Source organism: Terrapene carolina, unplaced genomic scaffold (assembly GCF_002925995.2).
Source record: "Terrapene carolina triunguis isolate 2854851 unplaced genomic scaffold, T_m_triunguis-2.0 Scaffold35022, whole genome shotgun sequence".
Taxonomy (NCBI): domain Eukaryota; kingdom Metazoa; phylum Chordata; order Testudines; family Emydidae; genus Terrapene; species Terrapene triunguis.
This window is the reverse complement of record NW_020699373.1, coordinates 10,307,805-10,334,482: the sequence shown is the minus strand read 5'-3', so window position 1 is coordinate 10,334,482 and position 26,678 is coordinate 10,307,805. Positions and strand designations below refer to the sequence as shown.

Here is a 26,678-nt window from a genome sequence, read left to right as displayed (position 1 = left end):
CTTTGATGGTATCTTCTAAGATTAACCTAAATAATCTATACAGATGCCCCTGGAATCCCATAAGAATGGGTCCCTAATATATGAACTATTGGAACTCGTTTACAAAACTTTTCCTAAACATTACATGACTATATCGTGTCATCTATAGAATTAGAATTTATAATCCCTATTCCATGATGAGATATCTTTGAGCTATAATGTATCTTAATGAAAACTATCTTTAGATAGGTTTTTTCCTCAAAAAGCATTTTATCAAATAAATCTTAATTTAAATAAAATCAGGGTGTTTTTTTTTAATTTTTTAAAAACCACTGATTTTTATCCACCCTGAAATGAAGCAATGATTGGACAAGAGGGAATGTCTTCTCCTGGATCAGTAACTGTGTAAAAGATAGGAAACAAAACATAGGAATAAATGGTCAATGTTCACAATCAAAAGAGTTAAGTAGCAGGGTCCCCCAAGGATCTGTACTGGGACCAGTGCTGGTCAACATATTCATAAATTATCTGGGAAAAGAGATGTTCAGTGAGGTGGCAAAATTTGCAGATGATAAAAAAATTACTAATTAAGTCTAGAGCTGACTTTGAAAAGTTACAAAGGAATCTAATTAAACTGGATGACTGGGCAACAAAATGGCGGATGAAATTCAGTGTTAAGTGCAAATGAATGTACATTGGAAAAAGTTATCTCAACTATACATACAAAATTATGGGGTCTAAATGAACTGTTACCACTCAAGAAAGAGATCTTGTAGTCTTTGTGGATAATTCCCTGAAAACATCCACTCAGTGTGCAGCAGTAGTTTTAAAAAAAAAATGATAAAGTTAGGAACCATTAGGAAAGAGATAATTAAATAGAAAATATAATGCCACTATATAAAGCCGCAGTATTCCCACACCTTGAATACTGTATGGAGTTCTGGTCACGCCATCTCAAAAAGGGTTTTTAGAATTGGAAAAGGTACAGAGAAGGGCAACAAAAATGATTAGGGGTATAGAACAGCTTTCATATGAGGAAAGATTAAAAAGACTGGGTTTATTCAGCTTAGAAAAGAGACGACTAAGGGAAGATATGATAGAAGTCTATAAAATCATGGATGGGATGGAGAAAGTGAATAGGGAAATGTTATTTTACCCCCTTCACCTAACACAAGAACTAGGGGTCACTTGATGAAATTAATAGACAGCAGGTTTAAAACAAACAAAAGGAAGTACTTCACACAACACACAGTCAACCTGTGGAATTCATTGTCATGGGATGTTGTTAAGGCCAAAAATAGAACTGGGTTCAAAAAAGAATTGGAGAGTTGTAACAGCCGTTTACCCTGCTTGTATAGAGGAGCCAGCAGAAAAGGCGATGGCTAGCTCTGTCAGCTAATTGTGTGCTAGTTTTTCCCAGTCTGAGAAAAGAAGCAGTAAACTCTACATGGGAACCTTTGAAATGTTTCAGGGCAGGCTTCTCCTGTACTATTCTTTTACAGCTCCTCGGCAAACAATTCTTTAACTCTAGCATTTTTTCAAAGGATCTCATGAAGCTTTCCAGTGTAGAGATAGGAATAGAGTCTCTTGCCAAGACATTCACCCCCCTTGAACTTATCTTTTTACATAAAGATCAGATAGACTGTGGCTGCTGTCTTTGAAAGACTGTAGTATGGCCTTTCAGATACCTGTCTCCTCTTTCTCCCTGCCTGGCTAGGCTATCACAGTGAGTCAATTTAGAATGAAGGAATCAAATCAATCCCATGTAAATGCTCCCATGCAGCTTTCTGTATTTGATATGTTAATGTGTGCCATGAACTTCACCACCAAACTGGTGACCGCAGATCAGGTAGCAACTTTGTTTAAAAACCTGGAAAGATGACCAGGTAAAAACTCCGTATTCATTTTGGAAGAACTTTTGATACAACAGCTTTGGGAGGGAAAAGAGGGCAAAATATTTCTCCAGGAGGGAGGTTTCTGGAGACTTCATTAGATGTTTGGCAGTGTGACCAGGGAATAGATTTCTGCTCTGGGACATGGTAAGGGATAGACCAGTTAGGAGACTCATCGTCTCTCTGAGCCTCTCTGTGATGGACTTTCAGATCAGTATTAGGGATTAAAATCTCTTTCTGGGACCTTTGCACTCATACAGTGGCAAAGAGAAGGGTTCTGGAGACTTTCAGGGACTGATGCTCTTGCACAAATTAAACCTTGCAAAGGGAGAGGTTCTATCTTTGCCTGTGTCCTCCAGCTCCCTTAAACACCAAGGCATGCCTCAAGAGATGATTCGCCTATCTAGTATATTGGGGTTGTCTAGCAATTTACAGCATGAAATACAATTCTGCCAGTTTTAATGTATTTACTTGTTACCAAAGGACAGCCATTTGAAGACCATGCAGCTTAAACAGCTCAGCAGATGTGTGAGGGTGTAGGTTCTGCATAGAGCTATTTGATGTTTTCCTTGGCAGCCTGGTGACTTTATGACATAGGCCTACTAAATATTTACCTTCACATCAAAATTAGATCTTATTACACGTTCCTACCGTTCTTCTAGGGCAGATGTTAGCAACTCAGGTCCCTCTGTCTTAGCCTCATCACAGCAATGAGAGAACTTGCAAAAAGTGTGGTAGTTCATGGCTTCCCTAAAATCTGAAGTGGCACATGACTTTTTAAATGGCATACTATTAATATTATAAATTTTCAGTTGATACTCTAGGCAACAGCACAGGTGATAACTATGCCTGCTAAAAGAATCTTTTTCAAACCATACTACTTTTCTCCTTCTGTGTGAGAATATATGAGGACCTAGAGATGGTCTTGAACTGAGAAGTTGAATGTATATATCTTAATATCATATGGAGGAAGATGGGAATGAAATTGCTCTTTCCAGAGTTGCATGCTCACCTTCAGGCCTCAGTTCCATTGAATTTCAAGTTGCCACCATGATAAGCATATGAGATAATCAGAGAAAAAATTGCCTGGCAATCCTCTTTCCATCTCAGAGCCTTGCATCTGATTCTAATCAAGATTATGAAGCTGCCCTCACGATTCCCTCAGCATAATTAGGCAATCAGAAACTCCAGTCATTGTGGAATAACTATCTTCCAGATTCCTTATATTTTTAAAAGCAACTTTTATTTTTAACTTTAGATGCTCATTGCTTCTTTCTCAGAATTCTGTTAATTGTGCTGTTAATACTAATAACTTTGGAAGTAATAATTCAGGAACATTCTCCCAGGGTATTGGTCTAAGGATTAATAGCTCCCTAATTGTCATCTCCATTGTGGACTCCATGGGCTTTCAAGTAGAAAATAAGAATCAGATTTTCCATGTTGAGTACTCCATTGATAAAAGTAAAAATACCAAAACTGTCTGTCTCAAGGAGTTATTGAAGCTTGGTTTACATGGAAAGCACAGTATCTTTAGAAGCATTGGGATCAAAGATATTAATCTTTTAATTCATATGCTTGTGCATTCTGGAGCACAGCATGTTGAAGAATTTACCTGTGTTCTTGTATACCCATTTAGCAGAAAATCTACAGTTGTATTGCTACCTATCTGTTTACTTTCATACATGTCTGTAAGACTTTCGTATTATTCCTGTGTGGCTTCTAGAGACAACTGGTTGTGCTGCGTATTCATGATGATCAAGGTGAAAATTGAAAAACATATTGTGTGGCACACTTACAGTTCAGTATCAGAATTAAAAAATTTCATTTACAGCAGTGGTTCTCTCATTGTCATACTGGGGATTGCTTCTTTGGCACATTCTCTTATGGACCATGTTTTGTTATAGAGTCTCTCTCTGTCCCAATTCCACCCTTTTTCTGTGGCAAATATAATGCCTGGTCAGATGACAGTAATATTTACAACACAATTGGGAGATGAGATGAAAATAAACTCACTTCAGTGTGGTGGATAAGACACTTGGTTTATTCTCTTCTTCTCGCCTCTTGTCAATATCTTCTCATTTTGTATTTGTTCCGTTTTTTCCCCTGTTCAGGGATGTAGGTATTTGGCATTTTAGTTCAGATTCTCTCTCTTCACTGCCTGTAGCTGTCGTATAGCCTTGGTAAAGCTCCCTCTGCTGGAGACTCACCAGGCTGCTATGTTTGTGACCACCACTCTGGGGCACTTTAAACTGTGTGCTCTTAAGCTTCCTTAAGATCTTTGCAGGACAAGAACACAGAGGGTACTCAGTAGGGCTTCTAGGAAAGGAAGAACCAGATCTCTTCAGACAGAACCTGCCTCCAAAAAAGCCTACGTCTTCTCAAGGGCCAACCGTTTCAGAGACCTCATGTCACCGTCTCACCTGCATGTAAAAAAGCTGACAAAAAATTGTTCCAGTGAAAAATTCCGAATTTTTGTTTACACACCCTCTTCCTAACTTTTTGGTTGTTGATGCTCTCAACAAGCACAGCAGATATCATTCCAAGGCATCATTTTATGATGGACCCAAGAATGCACAGATGTCTTTGATTGCAAGAGCGCCTCTTTCACGATGCTACAGTACAAGATTACACTTCACCATTAAAGCTTGGTAATTTGCAATCACATCAACTACAGCAAATGTAATTTATTGAATATCTGTCCGCTTGGAACTTCAAGAACCGACCAGTGGAACGCGATCATCACTAAGGATCAGCTCCTGACAAGGGTCTTGGCTACTGTTCAGACCACTGTAGAGGACCTTCCCTTTGACATAGGTAAGCTCTTCAATGAGTATACTGATTAGTCCTTGCCACACCCTCAAGGGTTCAAGGTCCACACTGCTCACTTTGGATCTACACACCTATGCAAAAGAGTTAGCAGGTCACAGATGGCTCAGAGTTCCTGACCAGTCTAATTCCGTACCTTCCATCGGCCTACTGAGCCACCCAAGAAGAGATCTAGTTATCAGAAAAGTAATCCGTCTTCTGTATTGATTACGACTACCCAGCCTTCCTCCGCTGATCATCAATTTTGATGTTTTTGGTTGAGGATCTGGAACAGCCTCAACTTCAGATTCTATCAGATCTCAAGCTACTTTCATGGCACTGTTAAAAACATGTACCAGTTGCAGAAATTTGCAGAGCTGCCATTTAGGCTTCCATTCATACTGTCTCCAAACATTATACTTTAGTGTATGCCTCTAGAGCAGATGTGCCTCTCAGCACTGCAGTTCTGCCATCAGTCTTAGAATCTTCTCCGAAGCTTCCGCCTTCTTCAGGAAATATTGCTTGGGAGTCACCTGGAGTGGCACACCTAAAGGGACATTATTTTAAAAAGGAGAAGTTGTTTACCATGTACAGTAACTGGAATTCTTTGAGATGTTTGACCCTATGGGTGCTGCTCCACTACCTGCTTTCCATCCGCTCTGCTTTGAAGTCTTGTATTGTGAGAGTTTGTAGAGGAGAAGGAACTGAGGGGTTATTCATCCACATGGCTCTATATCTCCTCAGTATGGGGTATGAGGATGCCTGGAGAGCACGTGTGGGCCAAAAAGGCACTGCTGCCAAAAATCTGCTATCAAAGGTGCATGGGGTACATGTGCACCTGAAGTGAAGTGCCCATAGGGACAAATACCTTGAACTCCACTTCTGTTCGGCGTAATTAACCTCGCCTTTCCCATATCACTATTAAATCCACAGACTGCTTTTATATCCTACCTCACTACTGACAGTACCCATGGCAAGAAAACCCCAGTGTCCTGCTATGACACAACATACACATAACTCTGTGTTGAAATGATGCAGACTGGGAACCTGTAGGTACAGATACACCTCTTTCCTTTGACAACGCACATGGCAGGGACTCAGACCCAGATTTCTTCATAGCACAGTCACAGCTCTGTAATGTGCTTTAAATAAATTCCCAGGTCTCCTCATATCACAATCACAGCTCTTCCAAGCTGTTCCAACTTATTCCTCCACCATTTAATATGCTCACCTAACACAGTGAATGCAGCTGGAGTAATTTCCAGTAGCTGTTCCCAGCTGTTAAGATTGTATTAGATTAAGATTGTTAAAACTGTGTGGACGTTTACCTTAATTCTGTATTTCCTGGTTTTCAGAAGTTTGAACTTGCTGTTCTGGAAGGGCCCACACTATCATTGGGCACCCTTAACTCTGCATTAATGAACCTTTTTGCCATTTAATTTTTCTGCACTCATGTTTCTTATCTCTTGCCTCTGGATTTCAATTTAGAGGGTCTGGTAGAGGGGTTGGGAGTAACTAGTTCCGCTTATGCCTGCATTCACAGGTCATAGTATCAGTGTCCCAGGATGAGGCTTTTAAGGGAATTGGGGCTCAGCTTCACCCTGTGCTGGGCTTAGCTCACATTTCCAGGTCCTAGTAGTCACATGGTAGAAAGTTGAGAGTAGGCCTGGTGGGATATAAAGGGCAAACTGAGATTAGGAAGAAGTGGGGCTCTCCTTAGCCTCCAAGCAGACAGCCTGAGTATGCAACCCTGCAGGGAGCAGGCTGAGAAGGCTGGAAGTCAGTATGGTGGAGGAAGGCTCCAGCAGAAGGGAGCAGAAAGGCAGATGACCTGAGGAGCCAAGAGGGAGTAGATACACTCCTGTAGGAGACTTCAGGTCAGGAGAAAGGGCATGATTTTATAGTTTGAACTTTTTGAAAAATAAAACTCAATTCCTGAAGAATAGGGATTGAAAACCTGTTGGAAGTGGATTCAATGCACTGGCTGGTGAGTTGGCCCACTGGCTTGCAGTCTACTTAAAGTTGCCTCACAGAGCGTGTTGCAGCGTACCTCAGGAATGTGAAAGGGTACAGAATAGCAGGCTGAGGCCAGGTATATCCAAAGTACACGTGATTGTGGATAAATAGAACACATGTTCCTAATCAAACCTAAAGCAATCTGGCTGACAGTTCTGTCTTCAGAAGACTTACTTCCCCTCCATATGTGTGAAGTTAATAAAGGGAAAAACAAACATCACATCAAGTAAGCATTTTAATTAACAATCAAAATACATAATTTTATACAGTTTTAGATGTGTGTTTGCGTGATGCATGGATTTTTGCAAAATACACCATTATAGTAAAATGGAGCAGGGGGAGTCCCACTGCTCAACAGTAGACCAGTTCTATCCTTTATTGGTTCTAAATGGTAGCGGTAACACAGTAGATTCATAATAAGCTTTTATATAGTGCTTCTCATCCATGGATCTCAAATAGCTTTACAAAGGAAGGTAGGTATCCTTATTGCCATTTTACAGATAGTGGAACTGAGGCAGAGAGGTGGAATGAGTTGGTCGTACAGCAGGTGAGTGGCAGTGTAGTGAGTCCCAGGCCAGTACACTATTTGGTTGTTGGAACAGGACTGACACAGCTTGGCTTCTGTTGTGGGTTGAAAGTCTTATCCTAGGTCTTTGGGGCTTTCAGCTCATTTAAAAATAGAGTTGTAAAAATGAGGCTTTATTAGTCCAACACGTCGTCATAAATAAAGTGAGGAACACAATGAATATTGAAAGTAGTCTGCCATTTTGTTGTTGCTGCAGATTGTGTGCGCAAGTACTGTATGGCGTTCTTCCTCCAAATAAGTTGACTGTACTCCTTACCTAAAGTTATATATTGGAGTCCTGTGTGAATATTTTCTAAATACAAGTACAATATAAGTCTCTAGAACTTAAACTGATAAACATTTTTATATACTTTATTTGCATGAGAATTGTTTATGTACGTTAACTCTTATCTTCCTCCTCTTTCTCAGAGAACCCAAGCTGCATTGCAAGCAGTGAATGCTGTGCAGTCTGGAGCCCTAGCCCTTACAGGTGCTCCTGCTACTGAGGGTGGACTCCTTCCAGGTCAAAGTTCTGTTCTCCGAATTATTGTTGAAAACCTTTTCTACCCTGTCACTTTGGAAGTGCTGTATCAGGTAACCAGGTGTGGGGAGAGGAAACAAATGGTTATTAAATACTATCTATAATGCTAGTGTAAATCCAGTAACACTTTGTCTCGAAATTGTACTTTGGGTGCTCAACTTGTATGAGGATTGCCACTTCAAGGCGAACTGTAGTCAATTATTATAGAACCATATTTGAATGGATTTAATTCAAAATGGCAAATTTATTCTTTGTTCTTACTAGTGACACTTCCATGCCTTCTTTTGATCCTCCTGCTTCTTTGGATAAGGACTTCTAAACAGCATGTTGAGGAAGAAACAGCAAAATTGGAATGCTTTATTGTTAGCTTTTCTGCCAATTTTTTTGACAGTTCATACCTGGGCATACAGTTGCTCCTAAGAATTTATGTAAATATTCGGTTTCGTTATCATTTTTTGGACGGTCAGACTGACATAATTTTATTTTAGTTGCAATATTTACCTATAAATAACCTAATTTATATGGATTTGAAGGAAGTGTGTGTTCTAGAGACTGTATACTTAGCCCCTGGGCAAGGGGAAGTGCTTTATCAGCAGCAACCCCCTGGTTAATTTTAAGATGCATGATGAAAAGACTGTAATAGAGATTCCTGTTCTGTCCTTTACCAAAGAGATGATGGCTGTAGTGTAGGAACCGTAAGCTTGGGAGGCTTAAAAACTAGGTGAGTGGTTAGGGTGATCAGTCATAGGTAAGGCTATCTGTTAGTCACAGATATTTTTAGTAAAAGTCACGGACAGATCATGGGCCCTAAACAAAAATTCATGACCCGTGACCTGTCCATGACTTGTGCTAAAAATACCTGCCCTGACTAAAACTTGGGTGGGGGGTCATGCGTGCTGGAGGTGGCGGGGGTGGGGGGCACTGTGTATGTGCTGGGGGAGGTGGCCCGGGACCGCCGCTGGTACTGGGGGAGGAAAGGGTGTGTGGCTGGGCTGGCAGGGGCTTCCTACCCGGCTCCGTGTCATTAGAGCTCCTAGGCGGCGGGGACAGGGGCTCCGCTTCTCCTGCCACAAGCACCAGCTTCCGCAGCTCCCATTGGCAGGAAACCGCAGCCAATGGGAGCTGCGGGAGCGGGGCCTGCAGGCAGTGCGGAGACCCTCCACTGCCTAGGAGCTGCACGGGGGCCATGCCAGTGGGAGCTGGGGAGGGCCCCCCCCGCCCCTCCCAACCCCCTGCCCCTAGCCCTGAACCCCCTCCCACATACCCAAACTGCTGCTGCTGTCCCAGGGGCTGCCCGGCTCAGGCAGCCCCTGAGCCAGCACCAGACACTGCAGAAGTCACAGCAAGTCACGGAATTCGTGACTTCTGTGATCTCCATGACAGACTCACAGCCTTAGCCATAGGTTTTTGGTTGACCATATTGACAGTGGATGGTGATACATTCAGCCCTTCCTTTTCATTCTAATGTTTAAAAGACTAATCCATGTTCTTGCCTCCATTCTCGATTACTGTTACCCATATTGCTGACCCCCAGTTGATCCAGAGATCAGCAACCACGTTATTTTCCTCATCTGTTGACCAGATCATTGCTTTTCCTTCTAACTAGCCCTGTAGGTTTCTCCACATCCAATGTATATGTTTAAGTTTACTGTCCATGCCTTCAAGGCCCTGCACAACTCTGCTCACACTTGGATCTAGTGTTTTGTTGCATTCCTCCTTGCTGTTCATGTTCTTCCAACAACATTCCCTTTCCTCCTTCCACTCCCCTTTCTGCTGTCTCACATGCAGTGTCGTATGCATGGATATTCTCCAATTCCAGTGTGTTCCCCACATTCTTCTTATTCAGATCCTTTATTATTATTTATTATTTATTATTATTATTATTATTATTATTATTATTTGGTTACTGTAGCACCAAGGAGGACCAGTCAGCAACCAGGACCCCATTATACTAAGTTCTGTACAAACACAGAACAAAAAGATGGTCCCTGCCCCGAGGAGCTTACAACATAAGTATAAGACGAGATGACAAAGAGTGAAGTGGAGAGAGGGGAAAACTTATGTTCAGTTTCTCCTTCTACTGAGTCTTACAGTGGATCTTTTGTCTTTCTATGTCTTCTATGTAAGCTATCAGGCAGGGATATCGTCTTGTACACACTGATTACTCTTGACAAATAAATTGTATTTTCAGATCTCATGGACAGTTATTCTTGTGGTTTCAAAAATAAAACCTGGCTACATGAGATGTTTAGAAAAGATCTTCAGTTACTGAACCCGTAGAATTCATCCAGCTTTGCACCTAGTACTTCGAGCTGTCATAGAATCATAGAAGATTAGGGTTGGAAGAGGCCTCAGGAGGTCATCTAGTCCAAACCCCTGCTCAAAGCAGGACCAACCCCAACTAAATCATACCAGCCTGGGCTTTGTCAAGCCGGGCCTTAAGAACCTCTAATAATGGAGATTCCACCACCTTCCTAGGTAACCCATTTCAGTGCTTCATCCTCCTCCTAGTGAAATAGTGTTTCCTAATATCCAACCTAGATCTCCCCCACTGCAACTTGAGACCATTGCTCCTTGTTCTGTCATCTGCCACCACTGAGAACAGCTGAGCTCCATCCTCTTTGGAACCCACCTTCAGGTAGTGGAAGGCTGCTATTAATCCCCCCCATATTCTTCTCTTCTGCACACTAAACAAGCCCAGTTCCCTCAGCCTCTCTTCATAAGTCATGTGCCCCAGCCCCCTGATCATTTTCGTTGCCCTCCGCTGGATTCTCTGCAATTTGTCCACATCCTTTCTGTAGCGGGGGGACCAAAACTGGATGCGGTACTCCAGATTTGGCCTCACCAGTGCCGAATAGAGGGGAATAATTACTTCTCTTGATCTGCTGGCAATGCTCCTACTAATGCAGCCCAATATGCCGTTAGCCTTCTTGGCAACAAGGGCACGCTGCTGACTCATATCCAGCCTCTCATCCACTGTAATCCCCAGGTCCTTTTCTGCAGAATTGCTGCTTAGCCAGTCGGTCCCTAGCCTGTAGCGGTGCATGGGATTCTCTCCTACATGCAGGACTCTGCACTTGTCCTTGTTGAACCTCATCAGATTTCTTTTGGACCAATCCTCCGATTTGTCTAGGTCACTCTGGACCCTATCCCTACCCTCCAGCATATCTGCCTCTCCCCCCAGCTTAGTGTCATCTGCAAACTTGCTGAGGGTGCAATCCATCCCATCATCCTCAAAGACAGCTTGTGAATCCCTGCTCTCAACTGCTTTGTGTGAAACTCCACTTCTCAAACCAAAACTCCCATGTATTCCAGCATCTCTGGAGGTCTAGAACAAAGGCCCTTCTCTTTATGCCAGTTCTGAGCAAGATCTGTGGCATGTAGCTTGACAGACAGTGACTCTTGCTCTTGGAGAGAATTACGTTTTGATTTTTTTGGCAGATGGGGAGGAAGTTAGTGGCTAGTAGAAAATATATTTTATGAACTTGCCTCCAAAACATGTATTCTGATAGAATTGAGAATTATTTTGTTAATTTCTAATATAAAATTTATTCTCGGAAAAACAGTATCTCAAGAGCTAAAATTGTGTACTCTATCTGAAAAATTCAGCTACTCTTAAAGGTCTAAATTCTTTATTTCTCGATTATTTTTTTTTAAAAGATTTTCTCCAAGTTTGGAACTGTCTTGAAGATTATCACCTTCACAAAGAACAATCAGTTTCAGGCCTTGCTTCAGTATGCTGATCCAATGAATGCAAATTATGCCAAAATGGTAAGCATAAAGGTGTACTTCTGACCTATTTAGTCCATATAAAATAAATTACAAAAACGTTCTTTACATGTAAATGGTTTTGCTATGAGCTGCACTAGTGTTAGAGTTTCTTGACACTTTAGTAATATTTAAATTCTCTTACTGCTCAAGTAGCTTTGGGGTTTTGTAATTGTTATAGAGAATGATTCGATGAACCTTAGTACTTTTACTACTAATTATGCATTACTGGTCTTGAATAATTTCACCTGTCTACCTGGTCTCAGGTTAAGGCTAGTACTCCTCGCTTAACGTTGTAGTTATGTTCCTGAAAAATGCGACTTTAAGCGAATCCAATTTCCCCATAAGAATTAATGTAAATGGGGGGGCTAGGTTCCAGGGAAATTTTTTTTCACCAGACAAAAAACTATATATATGCCCTCAAGGGTTAACACGTTGTTAATGTAGCCTCACACTCTACAAGGCAGCACGAATGAAGGGAGGGGAGACAGCATGGCAGACAGACGCACATACCCTGTGTGTGGGAGAGAGGGAGAGATGCACATTACCGCTTTAAGTATGCTGACCCCACTCTAAGTACATTGCCTTTAAAAAAAAAAAAAAAAAAAAATTAGGAAGTTGCTGCGGCCAGCAAGCTCTCTCGGTCCTGAGCCCTGTCTTGTCCCCATCCTGCTCTATATGGAGAAGGGGTAAGCGGGGGGCAGGAGTAGGAGGGAGGGGGACACCCTGACATTAGCCCCCCTCTTCCTCCCTCCCCTGCACAGCAAGCAAGGAAGCTCCTGGGAGCAGCTCCAAGGCAGAGGGCAGGAGCAGCACATGGCAGTGGGGGGAGGGACAGCTGAACTGCCGGCAATTGGTAGTCTGCTGGGCGGCTGCTGCACAGGGAACTTGGAGTGGGGAGCTAATAGGGGGGCTGCTGGTCCACCCTGGTTCCAAGCCCCCACCAGCTAGCTGCAACGGGCTGTTCTTCCTGCAAGCAGTGGACAAAGCAGGCGGCTGCCAAACAACGTTATAAGGGAGCATTACACAACTTTAAATGAGCATGTTCCCTAATTGATCAGCAACGAAACAACGTTAACCGGGATGGCTTTAAGTGCGGAATTACTGTACACGGCTAGTATTCCTTCTAGTTACAGGAAATAGATGCTTTGCTGAAAAATACTAGATTTCATGATCATAGAAAGATTTTTGCTAAATTGAAACAAAGTGATTTAAATGTTGTTTAGAAATACAATCTGGTACTTAAATTTTATGATAAATAGCACAAAACTGATGACTCATGTAGATGCTTTCATATTTTCTTCCAAAGCTACCTATTTGGCGTCTAAACATGTACAACCCTACACTTACCTCCTCATTGTAGTATTACGTCACTAAACAAGGGAACAAAACCGTGGGCATGTTCAATTTTGCAAATAAATGACCCGTGAAAGTGGAAAAAACAGTCATTGTCTTAATTTGGGGTGGAGATATAAACCTTCAAAATACTTCTCTAAGATGGATCCTTCTTTGGGTTGCCATTATAAAACATTGAGTGATTTTCCCAATTTCCCTGTTTCTCATAATGCGAGTCTTACTTCACTGTATTTCCTTCATGTTGACCCTGTCATTGCTTAGATACAAGGTGCACAGACAAGATATGCAATAAACTAAGGAGCAGACAAAATAGCAATGGATACCATAGTGATAGTCTTTTATAAGAACAGACGCCACTAGCTTTCTCCTGGACACAGCTAATAATTCCCTCTATATATCTATTTAATTTCTAGCATGTATAGTAGATTTGACTACTCGCCACCATGTTAAAGAAAATTAATATGTAAACAAAGAAACAAGCATCCAAAATAAAATATTCTGTGGCTTTTATTTTGAAGGAATGGATAATTTCTTGAAGGGGGTGATGAGTGAGAAAGTAGGTGACAAATATTCATAATTTGGTAGAGTGGGCAATATAATACCGTATCTAGCATGGAACTTAAGTCCTTGCCCTCATTTTATTTATTTGCTAGGTAAAAGTTTCTTTGTCAGTAGGCATATAGTCATTTTGTAGCTTACTGAATTCTGAATTGTGACAGCAAGGTTAAATTTCTTAATGTGCAACATTTTTAATATGGTGATCTGTTAAATTTGAATCTGCTACAAGAAATTTATCTAGTCCAGTATTTTTCTGTATTCCTTTTCCTGCTATTGCAGACTCTTACCTTCACAATAATTATTCCAATGTCCCTCCTAAGTCAATCTGCTGGGTCATCAGAACCCAAACACTGCTCAATTCTTTTGTGGGCAGAGAACAATTACGTGTCTTGGTAAACAGTTCATACCAGAGTTCTGAATTCCACAGTAGATTGGCTGAGCAAAATCCAGATCCTGTCGGGGAACAGAATTACATCAATGTTCCTTTTAATTTGCCACAAATTTGTAACTCCCCAGTTGAGTAAAAAAGGAAAGTAGATATCAGGTTTTTTTTTTTTTAACAAGTTCCTAGGACTGACGCATTTACCCTTGGAATTTCAACCTAGTATGTCATTCCTGCAGAGTTCTTCTGAATATGGCAGTTCTTTTGGTAGCCCTAGCCCGGGCTCAGGACGCCTTTATTTTTCGAGTGCTTGCTCAGGTCGATTCCATTCTAGGGTGTGTGTTCCCACATGCACAGTTGTTGGAGACTTTTGCCTTAGTGGTATCCGTAGGGCCCGTTGTGGCACCCTGTGGAGTGGTAGTCTCATGCGACGGTATATCAGGCGCTACTGGCCCTACGCCCTCTCAGTTCCTTCTTACTGCCTGTGACAGTTGGTTGGCATGCCTGGTCTTGCTTAGCAAGAGCATTAGCAATTCTTCACTGTTCAGATGGTTCTCCTTTATTATCTAGTCAGTTATTAGTGAGCTGTTAAGTGTTTTAGTAGTTAGAGTCCCGGCTGGGACTTTGTCCTGGAGGGGGGCATGCCCCACTCCCCAGGCTTTAAGTTGTGTTCTGAGTGCAGCCAGCCGATGCCCATCAGCGACCCTCACGAGAATTGTCTGAAGTGCCTGGGAGAGTCCCATCGAAAAGACAAGTGCCAGATCTGCAAACGTTTTCATCTCCGAACTCAAAAAGAGCGGGACGTTCGATTAAGGACCCTCCTCATGGAGGCTGCTCTGCTCCCAGCATCAGAACCCTCACACTGGGATTCCTTGCGCGGTACTTCAGCGTCGGCACACAGTGCACCGCCAGCACTCGCCGGTACTGAAGAAGCGACCTAAGTCGTCTGGTCCGCAGGCACGATGCAAGGGAGCTTCAGGCAAAGGACCTGAGCTAGGCCTGGTGCCCGCAATGGAGGCTCTTGGGGGTACCACTGTGGTCAGACCCCCTAGCCCAGCCAGGGACCCATCTCTGAATCGAGGGAGCACTAGGGAGTCCCAGCCCATCGCAGGGCCATCTGTGCCTGAGGTGGGCCCAGCGGGCAAAGAACAGTTAGGCCAACTGGCACTGCAAACGCCTGGCCAAGACACCAGATCAGACGACCAAGCTGGTGATGGGAACGTCCCGGACCGCAGGCATTGTTCCCCTTCGCTGCGGTCAAAGACCCTGGTACTGCAACCCCGGTCTCCAGATCTCTGACGCCATGGTCTCGGCTGACAAGACACAGGACTCTGGAGTCGCGACACCAATCCCCATTTTCTTGGTACCGATGGTGGTCCTGGCAGAGATCACCAAGGCGCCGGTTGCCCATCGCCTCGCAGGCCGCCTAGGCGTCGGGTCTCCTCAGATGCGAGACCATTCCTGGTCGCAGCACCAGTCGCCGGGGCTATGGTATCGTTCTTTGGGCAGGAACAAGCCCTCGCTTTCCCCGTACCAGTCGCCGCTGAGAGTCAGTAGTCCAGATCGGAGGGACAGTTTAGCCCTTCCCCTGTCTGGGGAGAATCGTCTCCCTGCAAGGAGCCCACCAAGGCACCTGCAGCACCGGCATGGGCTCAGGGGCAATGGCCCACCCAGTGGCAATACTGCAGCCTGTGGGGGCTGCCTGTAATACTGGCACCGTACTCGCATTGTTCCTTCCAGACAGCATCGCACAAGCTGCTCCCAACACAGCCAGTGCCAGCATCAGAGCAAGAGGCCAAATCTGAGGTGGTGACCCTGAGGGAGGCCCAAGCAACTGTGGAATGGTCCTCGGTGCAGCAAGGGGATGCCCCCCAACCTTCGTCAGAGCAGTCATCCTCATTGTCCCCGGATGAGGCGGTGGTGGGGCCCTCACAAACTAGGAACTCCCCTCCCCAATGACTTCAGGGAGCACCAAGCCCTCCTTAAAAGGGGTAGTGGCCAGCCTGAACTTGGAGGTCGAGGAGCTAGCTGAGGAACCTGATGACCTCTTCATTGTCCTTCCCTCCTCTGCCCCAGCCTGGGTTGCATTCCCATTCACCCAGGGGTCCTGAAGATTGCCAAGTCAATGTGGCAGACCCCATCCAAGAAGGCGGAAAAGAAGTACTATGTCCCCCCGCAGGGGTTTGAATACCTTTACACGTACCCTCCTGCAGGGTCCTTGGTCGTGTCTGCCATCAACGAAAGGGCCAGACAGGGCCAGGCGAGTGGCAACCCCAAAAATAAAGATTTCAAGAGACTAGACTTATTTGGCAGAAAGATTTATTCCACAGTGAACCTCCAACTTAGGGTCTCTAACCATCAGGCCCTACTTGGCAGGTACAATTTCAACCTGTGGGACTCCGTCGGCACGTTCAAAGAGAGCCTCCCACAGCATCAGGCACAGGAGTTCGCCACTCTCATAGATGAAGGCACGGTGGTAGCCAGGGGTGTCCTCCAGATGACCTGGGATGCCACAGACTCGGCGTCCAGGCTGCTCACCTATGCAATAGCCATGAGGTGTAGCTCCTGGTTACAGACCTCTGGGTTGTCCCAGGAGATGCAACATACCCTCCGGGACCTCCCATTTGAGCGAAGGGGGCTCTTCTTGGAGCTAACTAATGCTAGGCTCCATGGCCTTAAAGACTCCCGTGTCACCCTCCACTCCTTAGGCCTTCATACTACTCAGCAAGCCAGGAAACCATTGCGCCTCCGCCATCATCGAGGTCTTGGAGTACCCCTCGTTCCGGCTTCTACAAAAAGACGGGTTTTAAGCAACTCCACCAGTCATCGTCTCGTCCACCTGTGCAGCCCGGTCCTTCCAGTGATCAAGGCTGCCAGAAGCCGTCATTTTGAGGGTGCACCCGAGGACAATGCCCCAGGCACTGAACCGGATCTGCTCCCCGTCTTCCTCAACCACCTCCACCCTTTCCGGTCACACTGGTCCCGTATCACCTCGGACCTCTGGGTGCTCTATACAGTCTCATCGGGCTTTACCCTGCAGTTTGTAGCTGACCAACCCTTCCATCTCCCTTCCCCGGCCCTCTTCAGGGACCCTTCTCACGAGCAACTCCTCGTTCAGGAGGTCAAAAACCTCATGAGCATAGGGGCAGTGGAAGAGGTTCCACAAAACATGGAAGGAAGAGGGTTTTATTCTTGTTACTTCCTCATTCCGAAGGCAAAAGAGGGCTTCAGACTTATCCTAGACCTGTGCCACCTCAACAAGTCTCTCAAAAAGTTGAAATTTCACATGGTATCCTTGCCCCTATCATTCCCTCCCTGGATCCGGGAGATTGATATGCTGCCCCTAATCTAAAGGACGCATACTTCCATATTCCCAGGGCACTGGCGTTTCCTCCTTTTCATGGCTTGGCTGCTGCGTGGCTAAATGCGCAGGAATGGCAGTGCTCATCCGAAGTCCAGCAAGTCCTGTTGGGAAGTACCAGGGCCACCTACTTGGCCAAATGGAAGCGATTCACCTGATGGATGGTGAATAAAGGGGTTTGTTCTGAGCGAGCCCCGTTGAAGATCATTCTAGACTACCTCCTGCACCTCAAGCTTCAGGGCTTGTCGCTCTCATCCATCAAAGTCCATGTAGCGGCCATCTCGGTCTTTCACCCACCGATCGAAGGCAGGTCGGTTTTCTCTCAGGACATTGGTCAGATTCCTCAAGGGCCTGGAGTGCCTCTACCCACACGTCAGGGATCCTGTTCCTCCGTGGGACTTGAATCTGATGCTGTCATGGCTCATGGTCCCCCCCACTTCAAGCCTTTGGCTTCCTACTTGCTCCTTCTCCTCTCCTGGAAGGTTGCGCTCCTGGTCGTGGTCATGTCGGCTCGCCTGGTATCTGAAATTCTGGCACTTACCTCGGAGCCGCCTGACACGGTCTTCTAGGAGGACAAGGTCCAGCTAAGACTTTCTCGGCCTTCCTTCCTAAGATGGTCTCTCAGTTTCATTCGAGCCAAGACATTTACTTACCAGTCTTCTTTCTGAAGTCGCATAAGTCAGAGGAGGAGCACAGGCTACATACCCTGGACGTCAGGAGGGCTCTGGCCTTCTACACTGAAAGGAGCAAACCTTTCTGTAAGATGACACAATTATTTGTCGCTGTGGGCTTAGGCTGAAAGGTCAACTTGTTTCCGTTCAGAGGATTTCCTCCTGGATCACGGCCTGCATTCGCTTTTGCTATGATCAAGCAAAGGTGCCGCCCCCGGCGATAGTCACCGCCCACTCGACCAGGGTCCAGGCCTCTTCGGCAGCCTCTTTGGCACACGTGCATATCCAGGACATCTGTAGGCGGCCACCTGGTTGTCAGTCCATACCTTCACATCCCACCATGTGCTTTTGCAGCAGGCCCGGGATGATGCTGGCTTTGGTATAACAGTACTGCAAGCCTCTAAGCGGTGAACTGCAAGCCCACCTCCATAGATACTGCTTGTGAGTCATTTAGACTGGACTCGACATGAGCAAATGGTTACCTACCTTTCGTAACTGTTCTTCGAGATGTGTTACTCATGTCCATTCCATTTCCCACCCTTCTGCCCCTCTGTCGGAGTTGCTGACAAGAAGGAACAGAGAGGGCAGAGGGCTGGCGGCGCCTGATAAACCGCCACGTGAGAGCACCACTCCAGAGGGCGTCACAGCCAGGGCCGGCTCCAGGCACCAGCTTGGCAAGCAGGTGCTTGGGGCGACCACTTCGGAGAGGGGCAGCATGTCCAGCTATTCAGCAGCAATTCGGCGGACGATCCCTCACTCCAGCTCGGAGCGAAGGACCTCCCGCCGAATTGCCGCCGCAGATCGCGATCGCGGCTTTTTTTTTTGCTGCTTGGGGCGGCCAAAACCCTGGAGCTGGCCCTGGTCACAGCCAGCCCTACGGATACCGCTAAGGCAAAAGTCCCCGACAACTGTGCATGTCGGCGCATGCACACCTGGAATGGAATGGACATGAGCAACACATCTCAAAGAACAACAGTTACAAAAGTAAGTAACCGTTTTTTCCTGAAGCAAGTACAGAAATTTAAACCATTTTAGATACATTTTCTAAGGTTTTTTGCCTTCTTTCAGAATGGGCTTGATAAAGTCCTGAGGGTCTGCAACCACATAGTCATAGTGATAAGGATTTAGAGAGAGTAGAACATTTTTAGATGAGTTGTTTTTTTCCAACCTCTTCTCCATTTCTCTGCCAACACACAGCTATGTTGACTCCTCTCTGGATGTAGTAGGATCTTTGTTCAGAGTTGCTGACAAGTTTTTCTGCACTCCTTTAATTATGTGAGATCTTAAGAGATACCTGAGAGGGCATTTAACCTAACACCTAAGAAAAACCTTAGGCCTTACCCTTAAAATTGCCTTTGGGGCTATCTAAGCAAGGAAAGAGAGGGAACTTCATGCTCTTTAAAGCAGGGATCCCTACCTGTGTGTTGCTCAAGAGAAAGTTCATTCTTTTTTCTCTTACCTTCTACTTACTCAGGAAGTGTTTTTACCTTGTTCTGTTTCCATAAGACTCACTCTTTGGGACATTGTAGTAACTTATCTGTTAATTGGTTTTTCCAGAGTCTATCATAGATGGCTCACCTGTTGTGGTTATTGATTTATTGATTGATTGATTGCTTTTGTGGGAGTGGAACTAGGGCTATGTTTTCCTGGACTATTTTCTATGCAGCTCTTAGAATAAATAGAACTGTTGGTGCTTAGGAACTGTAGCTGAGCCGTGTCAGCCAGTCTATCTACATTACTCCCAGCATGCAGCAGCACATCTCCGCAGCAGCACAGTTTACTGCAAGCACATCAAACCTATCCTCTGGTCCCTATGGTGGCTTCATATAGAATACCATGTCAAATTCAAGGCCTTGTTCCTTACCTTTAGGACACTCAGTGGGCTGGGCCCATGATACCTAAAAGAGCACCTAAAGCTCTGAGATCAGGGCTTCAGTCAGCAACTCAGGTACAATGGAGCTGTCTGCCTCCAACACAGATGAGCTTTACACTTGTGGTAGAGCTTTGTCCATGCTGGCTCAAGACCAGAACAAACTTCCACAGGAATTAAGAACCACCAGAGAACTTTCGTTCCAAGTGCAAGGGACTGTTCTTCTACCTTGCCCTTTGCTAATATAAACGTACAGCTCAGCATACTTATATTTAAAGTTTTCAAAGTTCCATCCAGTTTACCCCTGGGGGGAGGGGAGGAAGGGAGCAAGAACTACATGTGAGAGATGCAAGTTATGTTGCTTAAATGCACTTGTAGAAGGTGCCCATGTGCTATGGTGATGAGGGCTGAATAAGAGCTTGAATAGAATAGGGAAGTAACATCTCGAGTTTTGCTTTATTTCCTGTCTCCTCCTGATGTCAAAAGGAGCTGCGTATATTATCTGGGCTAATATTAAAGTGACATGAAGAAATCCAAATTAACAGAAATTGTTTTCTCTCTCTCTCTCTCTCTCTCTCTCTCAACTCAGTTTCTCTCTGATCCTGCAGTGAATTTATATTTCTGTGCTACTGACACTAGTCTAAGAAACTGTCAAACCAGAATTATGCAAAATCAAGTAGCTGGATAATATGGATTGCAAAGAGACAGGAGGCACAAATTTGAAATATTTTAATTAACTAATGTAGTAAATTCAGAATCATGAAAACAAAGTCTTATATCAAAGGTGTAACCGTGTTAGTCTGGATCTGTAAAAGCAGTGAAGAGTCCTGTGGCACCTTATAGACTGACAGACGTATAGGAGCATGAGCTTTTGTGGGTGAATACCCACTTCTTCGGATGCATGTGCGGAAGAAGTGGGTATTCACCCATGAAAGCTCATGCTCCTATACGTCTGTTAGTCTATAAGGTGCCACAGGACTCTTTGCTGCTTTTAAAGTCTAATATGTTTTTCTAAAGTGACCATTACTATGGTATATTGGAACTACAAAATTAACAGCAAGTTCTGTTCAAAGTAGGAGTAAGATCCACTGTCTTTCCCTTCTTTGCAGACTTTCTGTTTTGTGTTGATATGTTTTTTTCTGGACAAGATGAGGTTTGCAGAATGCCCTAAAGCTGGAAAGAGTCCTGTTGGATCTCCTTCTGGTGTGCAGTTCCATAGATTAGGGCTGTCTGCTGAGAAGCCCCTAACTTTTCAATAAAATGGCTGAGAAACTTACCTTGAACTTATTACTCACAAGTGGTGAACTTAATTTATTAAAATTGCATAGTAGCCTATACCCTACAAAGTTTGTTTAGCTTAACTGTTCTTGGATAAGAAATCTTCATGATCTAGTCACTCTTTTAAAAAGCTTTTAAAAATCATATTTTACTTGTTTTGACGTTGGGCTAACAATATTGCATAACATGAATCACTTATTTGTAAATAAGAATTTTGAAGTTTTTGGATAGTTTATCTTGCTTTTACTTTCAACAATTCTGTCTTATTTTGTCAGCCTGACTCATTTATGCTAAGCCCATGTTGTACAAAAGTTGTGCAGCTTTAACTATATGACCATGCTACAAGTCATACTAGTTAGGCGATACAACTCTCCTTGTGCTGTACAGGACAAGGAATAAGCTGTACTGGTGTATAAGCAATGTGTTGTACTTGTATGACATTAAATAAAAGGAAATTCCCACCTTTAACCAAATGTTAAACCAGTACAAAATTTCTGTGGACCAGGCCTTACTATGGAACTGCACACCAGAAGGAGATTCAACATGACTCTTTCCAGCTTTAGGGCATTCTGCAAACCTCATCTACCAGGCTAGAACATGGAATGATCAGGTGATCATTAATCCCTCGGGTCGGATTCTTGAAAATGGACCTGAGGCATGCCACTTCCGCTTATCTTTCTTTGGTTTCTTAGAATGTCAGCATTGATATAGGGAAGAGATTTCTCTCGCTACACAATTTTTTTTATTGTACCTTTCCTTATGCAGAGCATGTTACTTTTGTGGTTGTTCATGTTAATTTTTTCAGGTAATTGCATAGCTGAAAGAGAAATAAGTCCCAAATGAATAACTAAATGTGTAGACTTAATTTCAGGCAAATTTACAAACAAACTGAATCATGTTCTTATGTTTATTTCGAGACCAGAGTTCAGGCATTGCACATGCATTTTATTTGTCAGTAATGTGATCAATCTTCACATTCTGTACTAAGTCTGATATTTATTTATGTTAAGGCCACTTTGCACTGCTCTGCCAGCATAAAGGGACCTTACACTCACTTTAAGCCCTCTTTACATTGCTTTGGCAGTGCCAAATGGCCACACGTTAAATGAGAATCCAACCCGAGGGATTAATGATCACCTGATCATTCCATGTTCCAGCCTGGTAGCCATTTTGTGGTGGCCTTTCTGCTGTCTTCATATAACTTGTAAACTATTGAGTGAAAGAAGTTTTCAATCCCAAAAGAATGTTTTATTTGGAGTTAAGGTGACTGACTGGTAAAGGCGTTTAATTCAAGTTAGCTAGCGATTTGCGGATCATTATTCCTATTTCTATATAACAGAATCTGAAATCATAACTGGTAATCTGTGGAAAATGTATAGCCTCTGATTTTTTTTCTTTTGTTTTTTGTGATGAGGTGCTAGGAGGAGTACTCAGGTGTGCTTGTGCAGAAAAGATTTTGATGAACAAGACAAAGTCAGTTCATTTATTCTTTCCTAGTGGTGTTGGGGTAGTTCTATAATGAGTAACTTTAATTTACTACTCTCAAGCCAACATCCACAAATTCCTGTGGTCTGTTGTTCCAAAAAAACCCGAACTAATATCACTGCCACTATTTTATAGTGCAGTTTAAATGTGGAAGATGTCCAAGGCTTAAAAGCATGAGTCTGATGCATTCTTTAAGGAGACCAGGCTCTGAAGAGGGGGGCCATACAAGGCCCCATTCCCTGTGGCTTGGCACAGAGAGAGATACGCAACACATACTGACCCAGTAGGTTACAGTAATATTCTAGAAAGTAAGGATCTTTGGCTGAAGGTGATGGCTAGTCTGGAATGGACCAACAACTTCTTAAAGGTTGCTGTTAGTGTGGATTTGTATTTGGGTAATAAGCTGTTTTTCAAACAAACAAACAAAAAAAAGATGTGAATAAAAAGGCAAAACATTTACCAAACTTTACAACCACTTTTTTCTGTAGGCTCTGGATGGCCAGAATATCTACAATGCATGCTGCACTCTGCGTATCGATTTCTCCAAGTTAACAAGCCTTAATGTAAAATACAACAATGACAAAAGCAGAGACTTCACTCGCCTTGACCTTCCTTCTGGCGATGGCCAGCCCTCCCTTGACCCCAACATGGCTGCCGCTTTTGGTAAGGAAACCTCCCTTCTAGGTAAATATAATGGAGCGAGTAACACTCTGCTTTTTATGTTGTACTGCCCTTTAGGAATTTCCATCCTCATTTCCCAAGGTTCCTAAAGGAGAGTGACACTAGTGAGTCCAAAGTACTTGATGCCAATAAAGTGTATATGAAAGTTAAAGAAAAAAATCTTCTCCTGGAAAATAAGTGAATATCTTAAACTGAATTTGCCCAACCAAAAGTTCTTCAGACTTTTAATGCCAAAAGCTTTTGTTTCAAGGCATTCTGTGAACATAATTATTTACTCACCACAGGGCAAAATTTCCTTAGTAGTATTCCAGACTATCAGAAGTTGGTCCAATAAAAGATATTACCTCAGCCATCTTGTCTCTCTAATATCCTGGGACCAACAGAGCTACAACTATACTTCATACATGAGTAAATACTGTGCATCAGACGGTCTAATTACACAATAGTCTACAACCGATACTTTGGTTCCATTAGGATGCTTGAAAATTGTAAGTATTTTAGAGAGTCTCATGATTTGTTGGAAAGCTGCACTTTAACCCCCCCCCCCCCCCCAAAAAAAACCTAAACCACAAAATGTACATTACTAAAGGTCTGGTTCAGACTTTCAGAAGATGAAAATTCAGAGATTATTGCCAGATGCTGTACAGGGTGGTATAAGAACCCCATGTTAGGTATATGTGGTATTTTCTGCCCCCCATAAGATCTTATCCTGATCTCTTAGTTAAAGATTGCCTTGAGAGCGTGAGGTTTAATATCCCTTCCACCATTTATCATTAATTATGATATTTCTCAATATTTTTGGTATCCATATAAATGTGGTGGTGGTCTTTGGAATTTGGTATGTTCTCAGCCTCAACAACTTCTGGTGGCAGTGGATTCCACAGTTTAAGTATGCAGTGTGTGAAAAAGTATTTCCTTTCATTGGTTTTGAACTTGCCATCTTTTAATTTCATTGACTGTTCCCTCAGGAATGAGGTATGGAAATAAAATTTTCTAAGTAGGTATGGTTTGTGGGGGAGGGTGTGTGTGTGTTTAAGTGAAGTATTGGAATATGAGCTACTATGCTTACTGATCAGCTTTTGTAAAATTTAAGAACTGGAGATGTATTAAGTAGTTTTAACAATTTATTGTGGGTAAAGGTATTAATTGAGGGATACTAAGGATTTAAAGGGAGATGCATTGACCATATTTGAGACATGTTGTAGCCATATACACTTGTATTCCACAGGGCTGCTTAACAGTTAATGCACTGCAGTTATTGCAGCAGAAGAGACCCAAAGATCCAATATATTGGCTGTGGTGTTGGTATTGTGGCTTTGGCAATTTTATTTAAACAACCTCAATGGTAATGGAAATTATGAAAGAGGCATTTGACTAGCTGAAGAAGGTCTAGCCATCTGTGCTATTTTGACAACTATTTCCAGCTCTCTTGGCAACCAGCAGCTACAGCTGACAAGTGAGATTTCTAGCTCTTGGCTGTTGGATGGGTCTTCATTAAGGGCCAAATGCTTCCCTTGTTATGTAAAAAATAAAATATATTTCTATAGTGCAGTCCAACTGGTCAAAGTGCTACAAACGGGTAAGAAAATCTTATTTTCCTCTAGCACAGTATAACTTTCTGATGTAGTCCTGAGAGATGACGCTCTTTGCTGTTTGCTTGTAGGGGTTTTATTAGGAAGTATGCACATAATGAAGTTAGCTGTACTTGTTATTTGGCAGTTGCACTGTTTTTAAAGTAAGTAAAAATGAAGCCATTGAATATTTGTGTAATAAAATAAGAACCATTTCTGTTTAAAAACAAAATTATTGCAAGTCATCAGTACGGTATCATGGAAGCATTGGAGTCTCTCAATGCTTAAGATTGTGCCTGTTACAAACCTGGTAAGTTGTGTTGAATCAGGTTTAGCTAATTTGCCTGAAACTTCAGCAAGAGGGGGAAGAGTGATTATGGTACAATAGATTAAGAAAAGACTTGGATATGATACAGGGTATACATTACATATTTGTGTGCTGGGACTGGTACAAACACCACCAGGTCCTGTCTACTTAACAAATAACCCATAATTCTCCACCAGTGCAGCTGCACCAAAAAGTGTGGAACTGTCATCTAACCCTAAGGGTTTAATATGTCCAAAATCACAAGAAGCCTTACTACTGCGGGCAGTAAAAAATTAAAATTGTCCAATATCTAGCATCTGGCACAGAGACCTTTATTTGAAAAGATGGTGAGAATTAGATACGTGCACATATGAAGTGACAGAGGTGAGGTGTTCCTGTCTGGAGAAATAGGGGTCCAGATTTTCCAACAGTGGTAGCATGAGTGGAAGTGGTAGTACAGACAGAGCTCAAGTGTCTGAGGATAAAATGAAATGATAGTGAAGAAGCTGGAACCCTGGGCTTGTTATTTAGCAAGTGGAGGCTGCAATGATAAAGCCAGCAACAGTGGTGGATAATGATCAGTATGTACGTTTAGCGATTTTAGCCCTTATTTTAGGATTTGGATATTGCAGTTTAAGTAATTACTAAAAACACTGCTGTATTTAAAACCATTTGAATGTTAAACATTTTTGTAGATATCTCGCGTTAAAAACTTCGGATGCATTTTGGAATAAATTTGATTTGAAAAAGCTTTTTTTCCCATAAGGCATAATAGATTTTCTGAGAGTTTGCTTAGAATCTGCAGTCAACTAGATAGCAGAGGATTTTGTACATATGCTAGAATTCCTGATCTTCCTGTTTTAGCTGTATTCTATTCTTGCGTGTCTGTCTGGTATCGGTGTCCAACATACAGGTCCCATCTGGCAGAATAAAAGCCCTTTGTCATTGCTTCTTCAGTAATGAATGATAATGGAAACTAGAACTGTGAATGAATGATTAGTACCCATATTGCCAAAACTTGTCAGTATAATGCACCAGTGCATGTATTACAAGCATAAAATGTGATGTGATTAATGCTTTGCATTGTTTGTATAAGGGACACTTTGTGACTACAGATAAGAGGGGAGTAGGCTGCCAAAATAATTTATGTCAGAGCTTAGGTGTCTGCTTCAGTTGTCAATGTGGTAATTCCTACAGTATTGCACTATACCCACTAATATCCATATTATTTTAGGAAATGTATCTAATTCAAACAGTGTAAATTCTGATTGTATCTTTTAACCTTGTAAATATTTTTTTTCAAACATCAACTTTGGTTGTTGAACCTGAGTTCTGTAAAATACAGTAAAACCTTTGGAAGAGTATTATTCTGAAATGTCAGTGATATGAAATGTCCCTCTGTACTGATAATTTTTCTATTTGCTAAATGTGTTGGAATAGATTTTAATTAGATGTCTGAATTCTAGGCACCCCAGGAATAATCTCTTCACCATATGCCGGGGCTGCTGGATTTGCCCCAGCCATTGGCTTTCATCAAGCTGCAGGTAAGTCTTTATTTTTTGTTTGGTAAATTTGAAGACTACCTTAAATTG

The 26,678-nt window shown here is 43.1% G+C and overlaps 1 protein-coding gene across 2 annotated transcripts in view; it reads left to right on the top strand.

Annotated features, from left to right (window-relative positions):
* The window catches only part of LOC112118351 (polypyrimidine tract-binding protein 3), a 97,978-nt gene that overhangs the window by 59,047 nt on the left and 12,253 nt on the right, over positions 1 to 26,678 (top strand). For both annotated transcript variants that reach the window (XM_024216620.3, XM_024216618.3), the window contains 4 exons: positions 7,687 to 7,851; positions 11,459 to 11,569; positions 23,016 to 23,190; positions 26,553 to 26,630. In XM_024216620.3, coding sequence (XP_024072388.1) covers positions 7,687 to 7,851; positions 11,459 to 11,569; positions 23,016 to 23,190; positions 26,553 to 26,630 — 529 coding nt within the window. The remainder of the gene's footprint in view (positions 1 to 7,686; positions 7,852 to 11,458; positions 11,570 to 23,015; positions 23,191 to 26,552; positions 26,631 to 26,678) is intronic.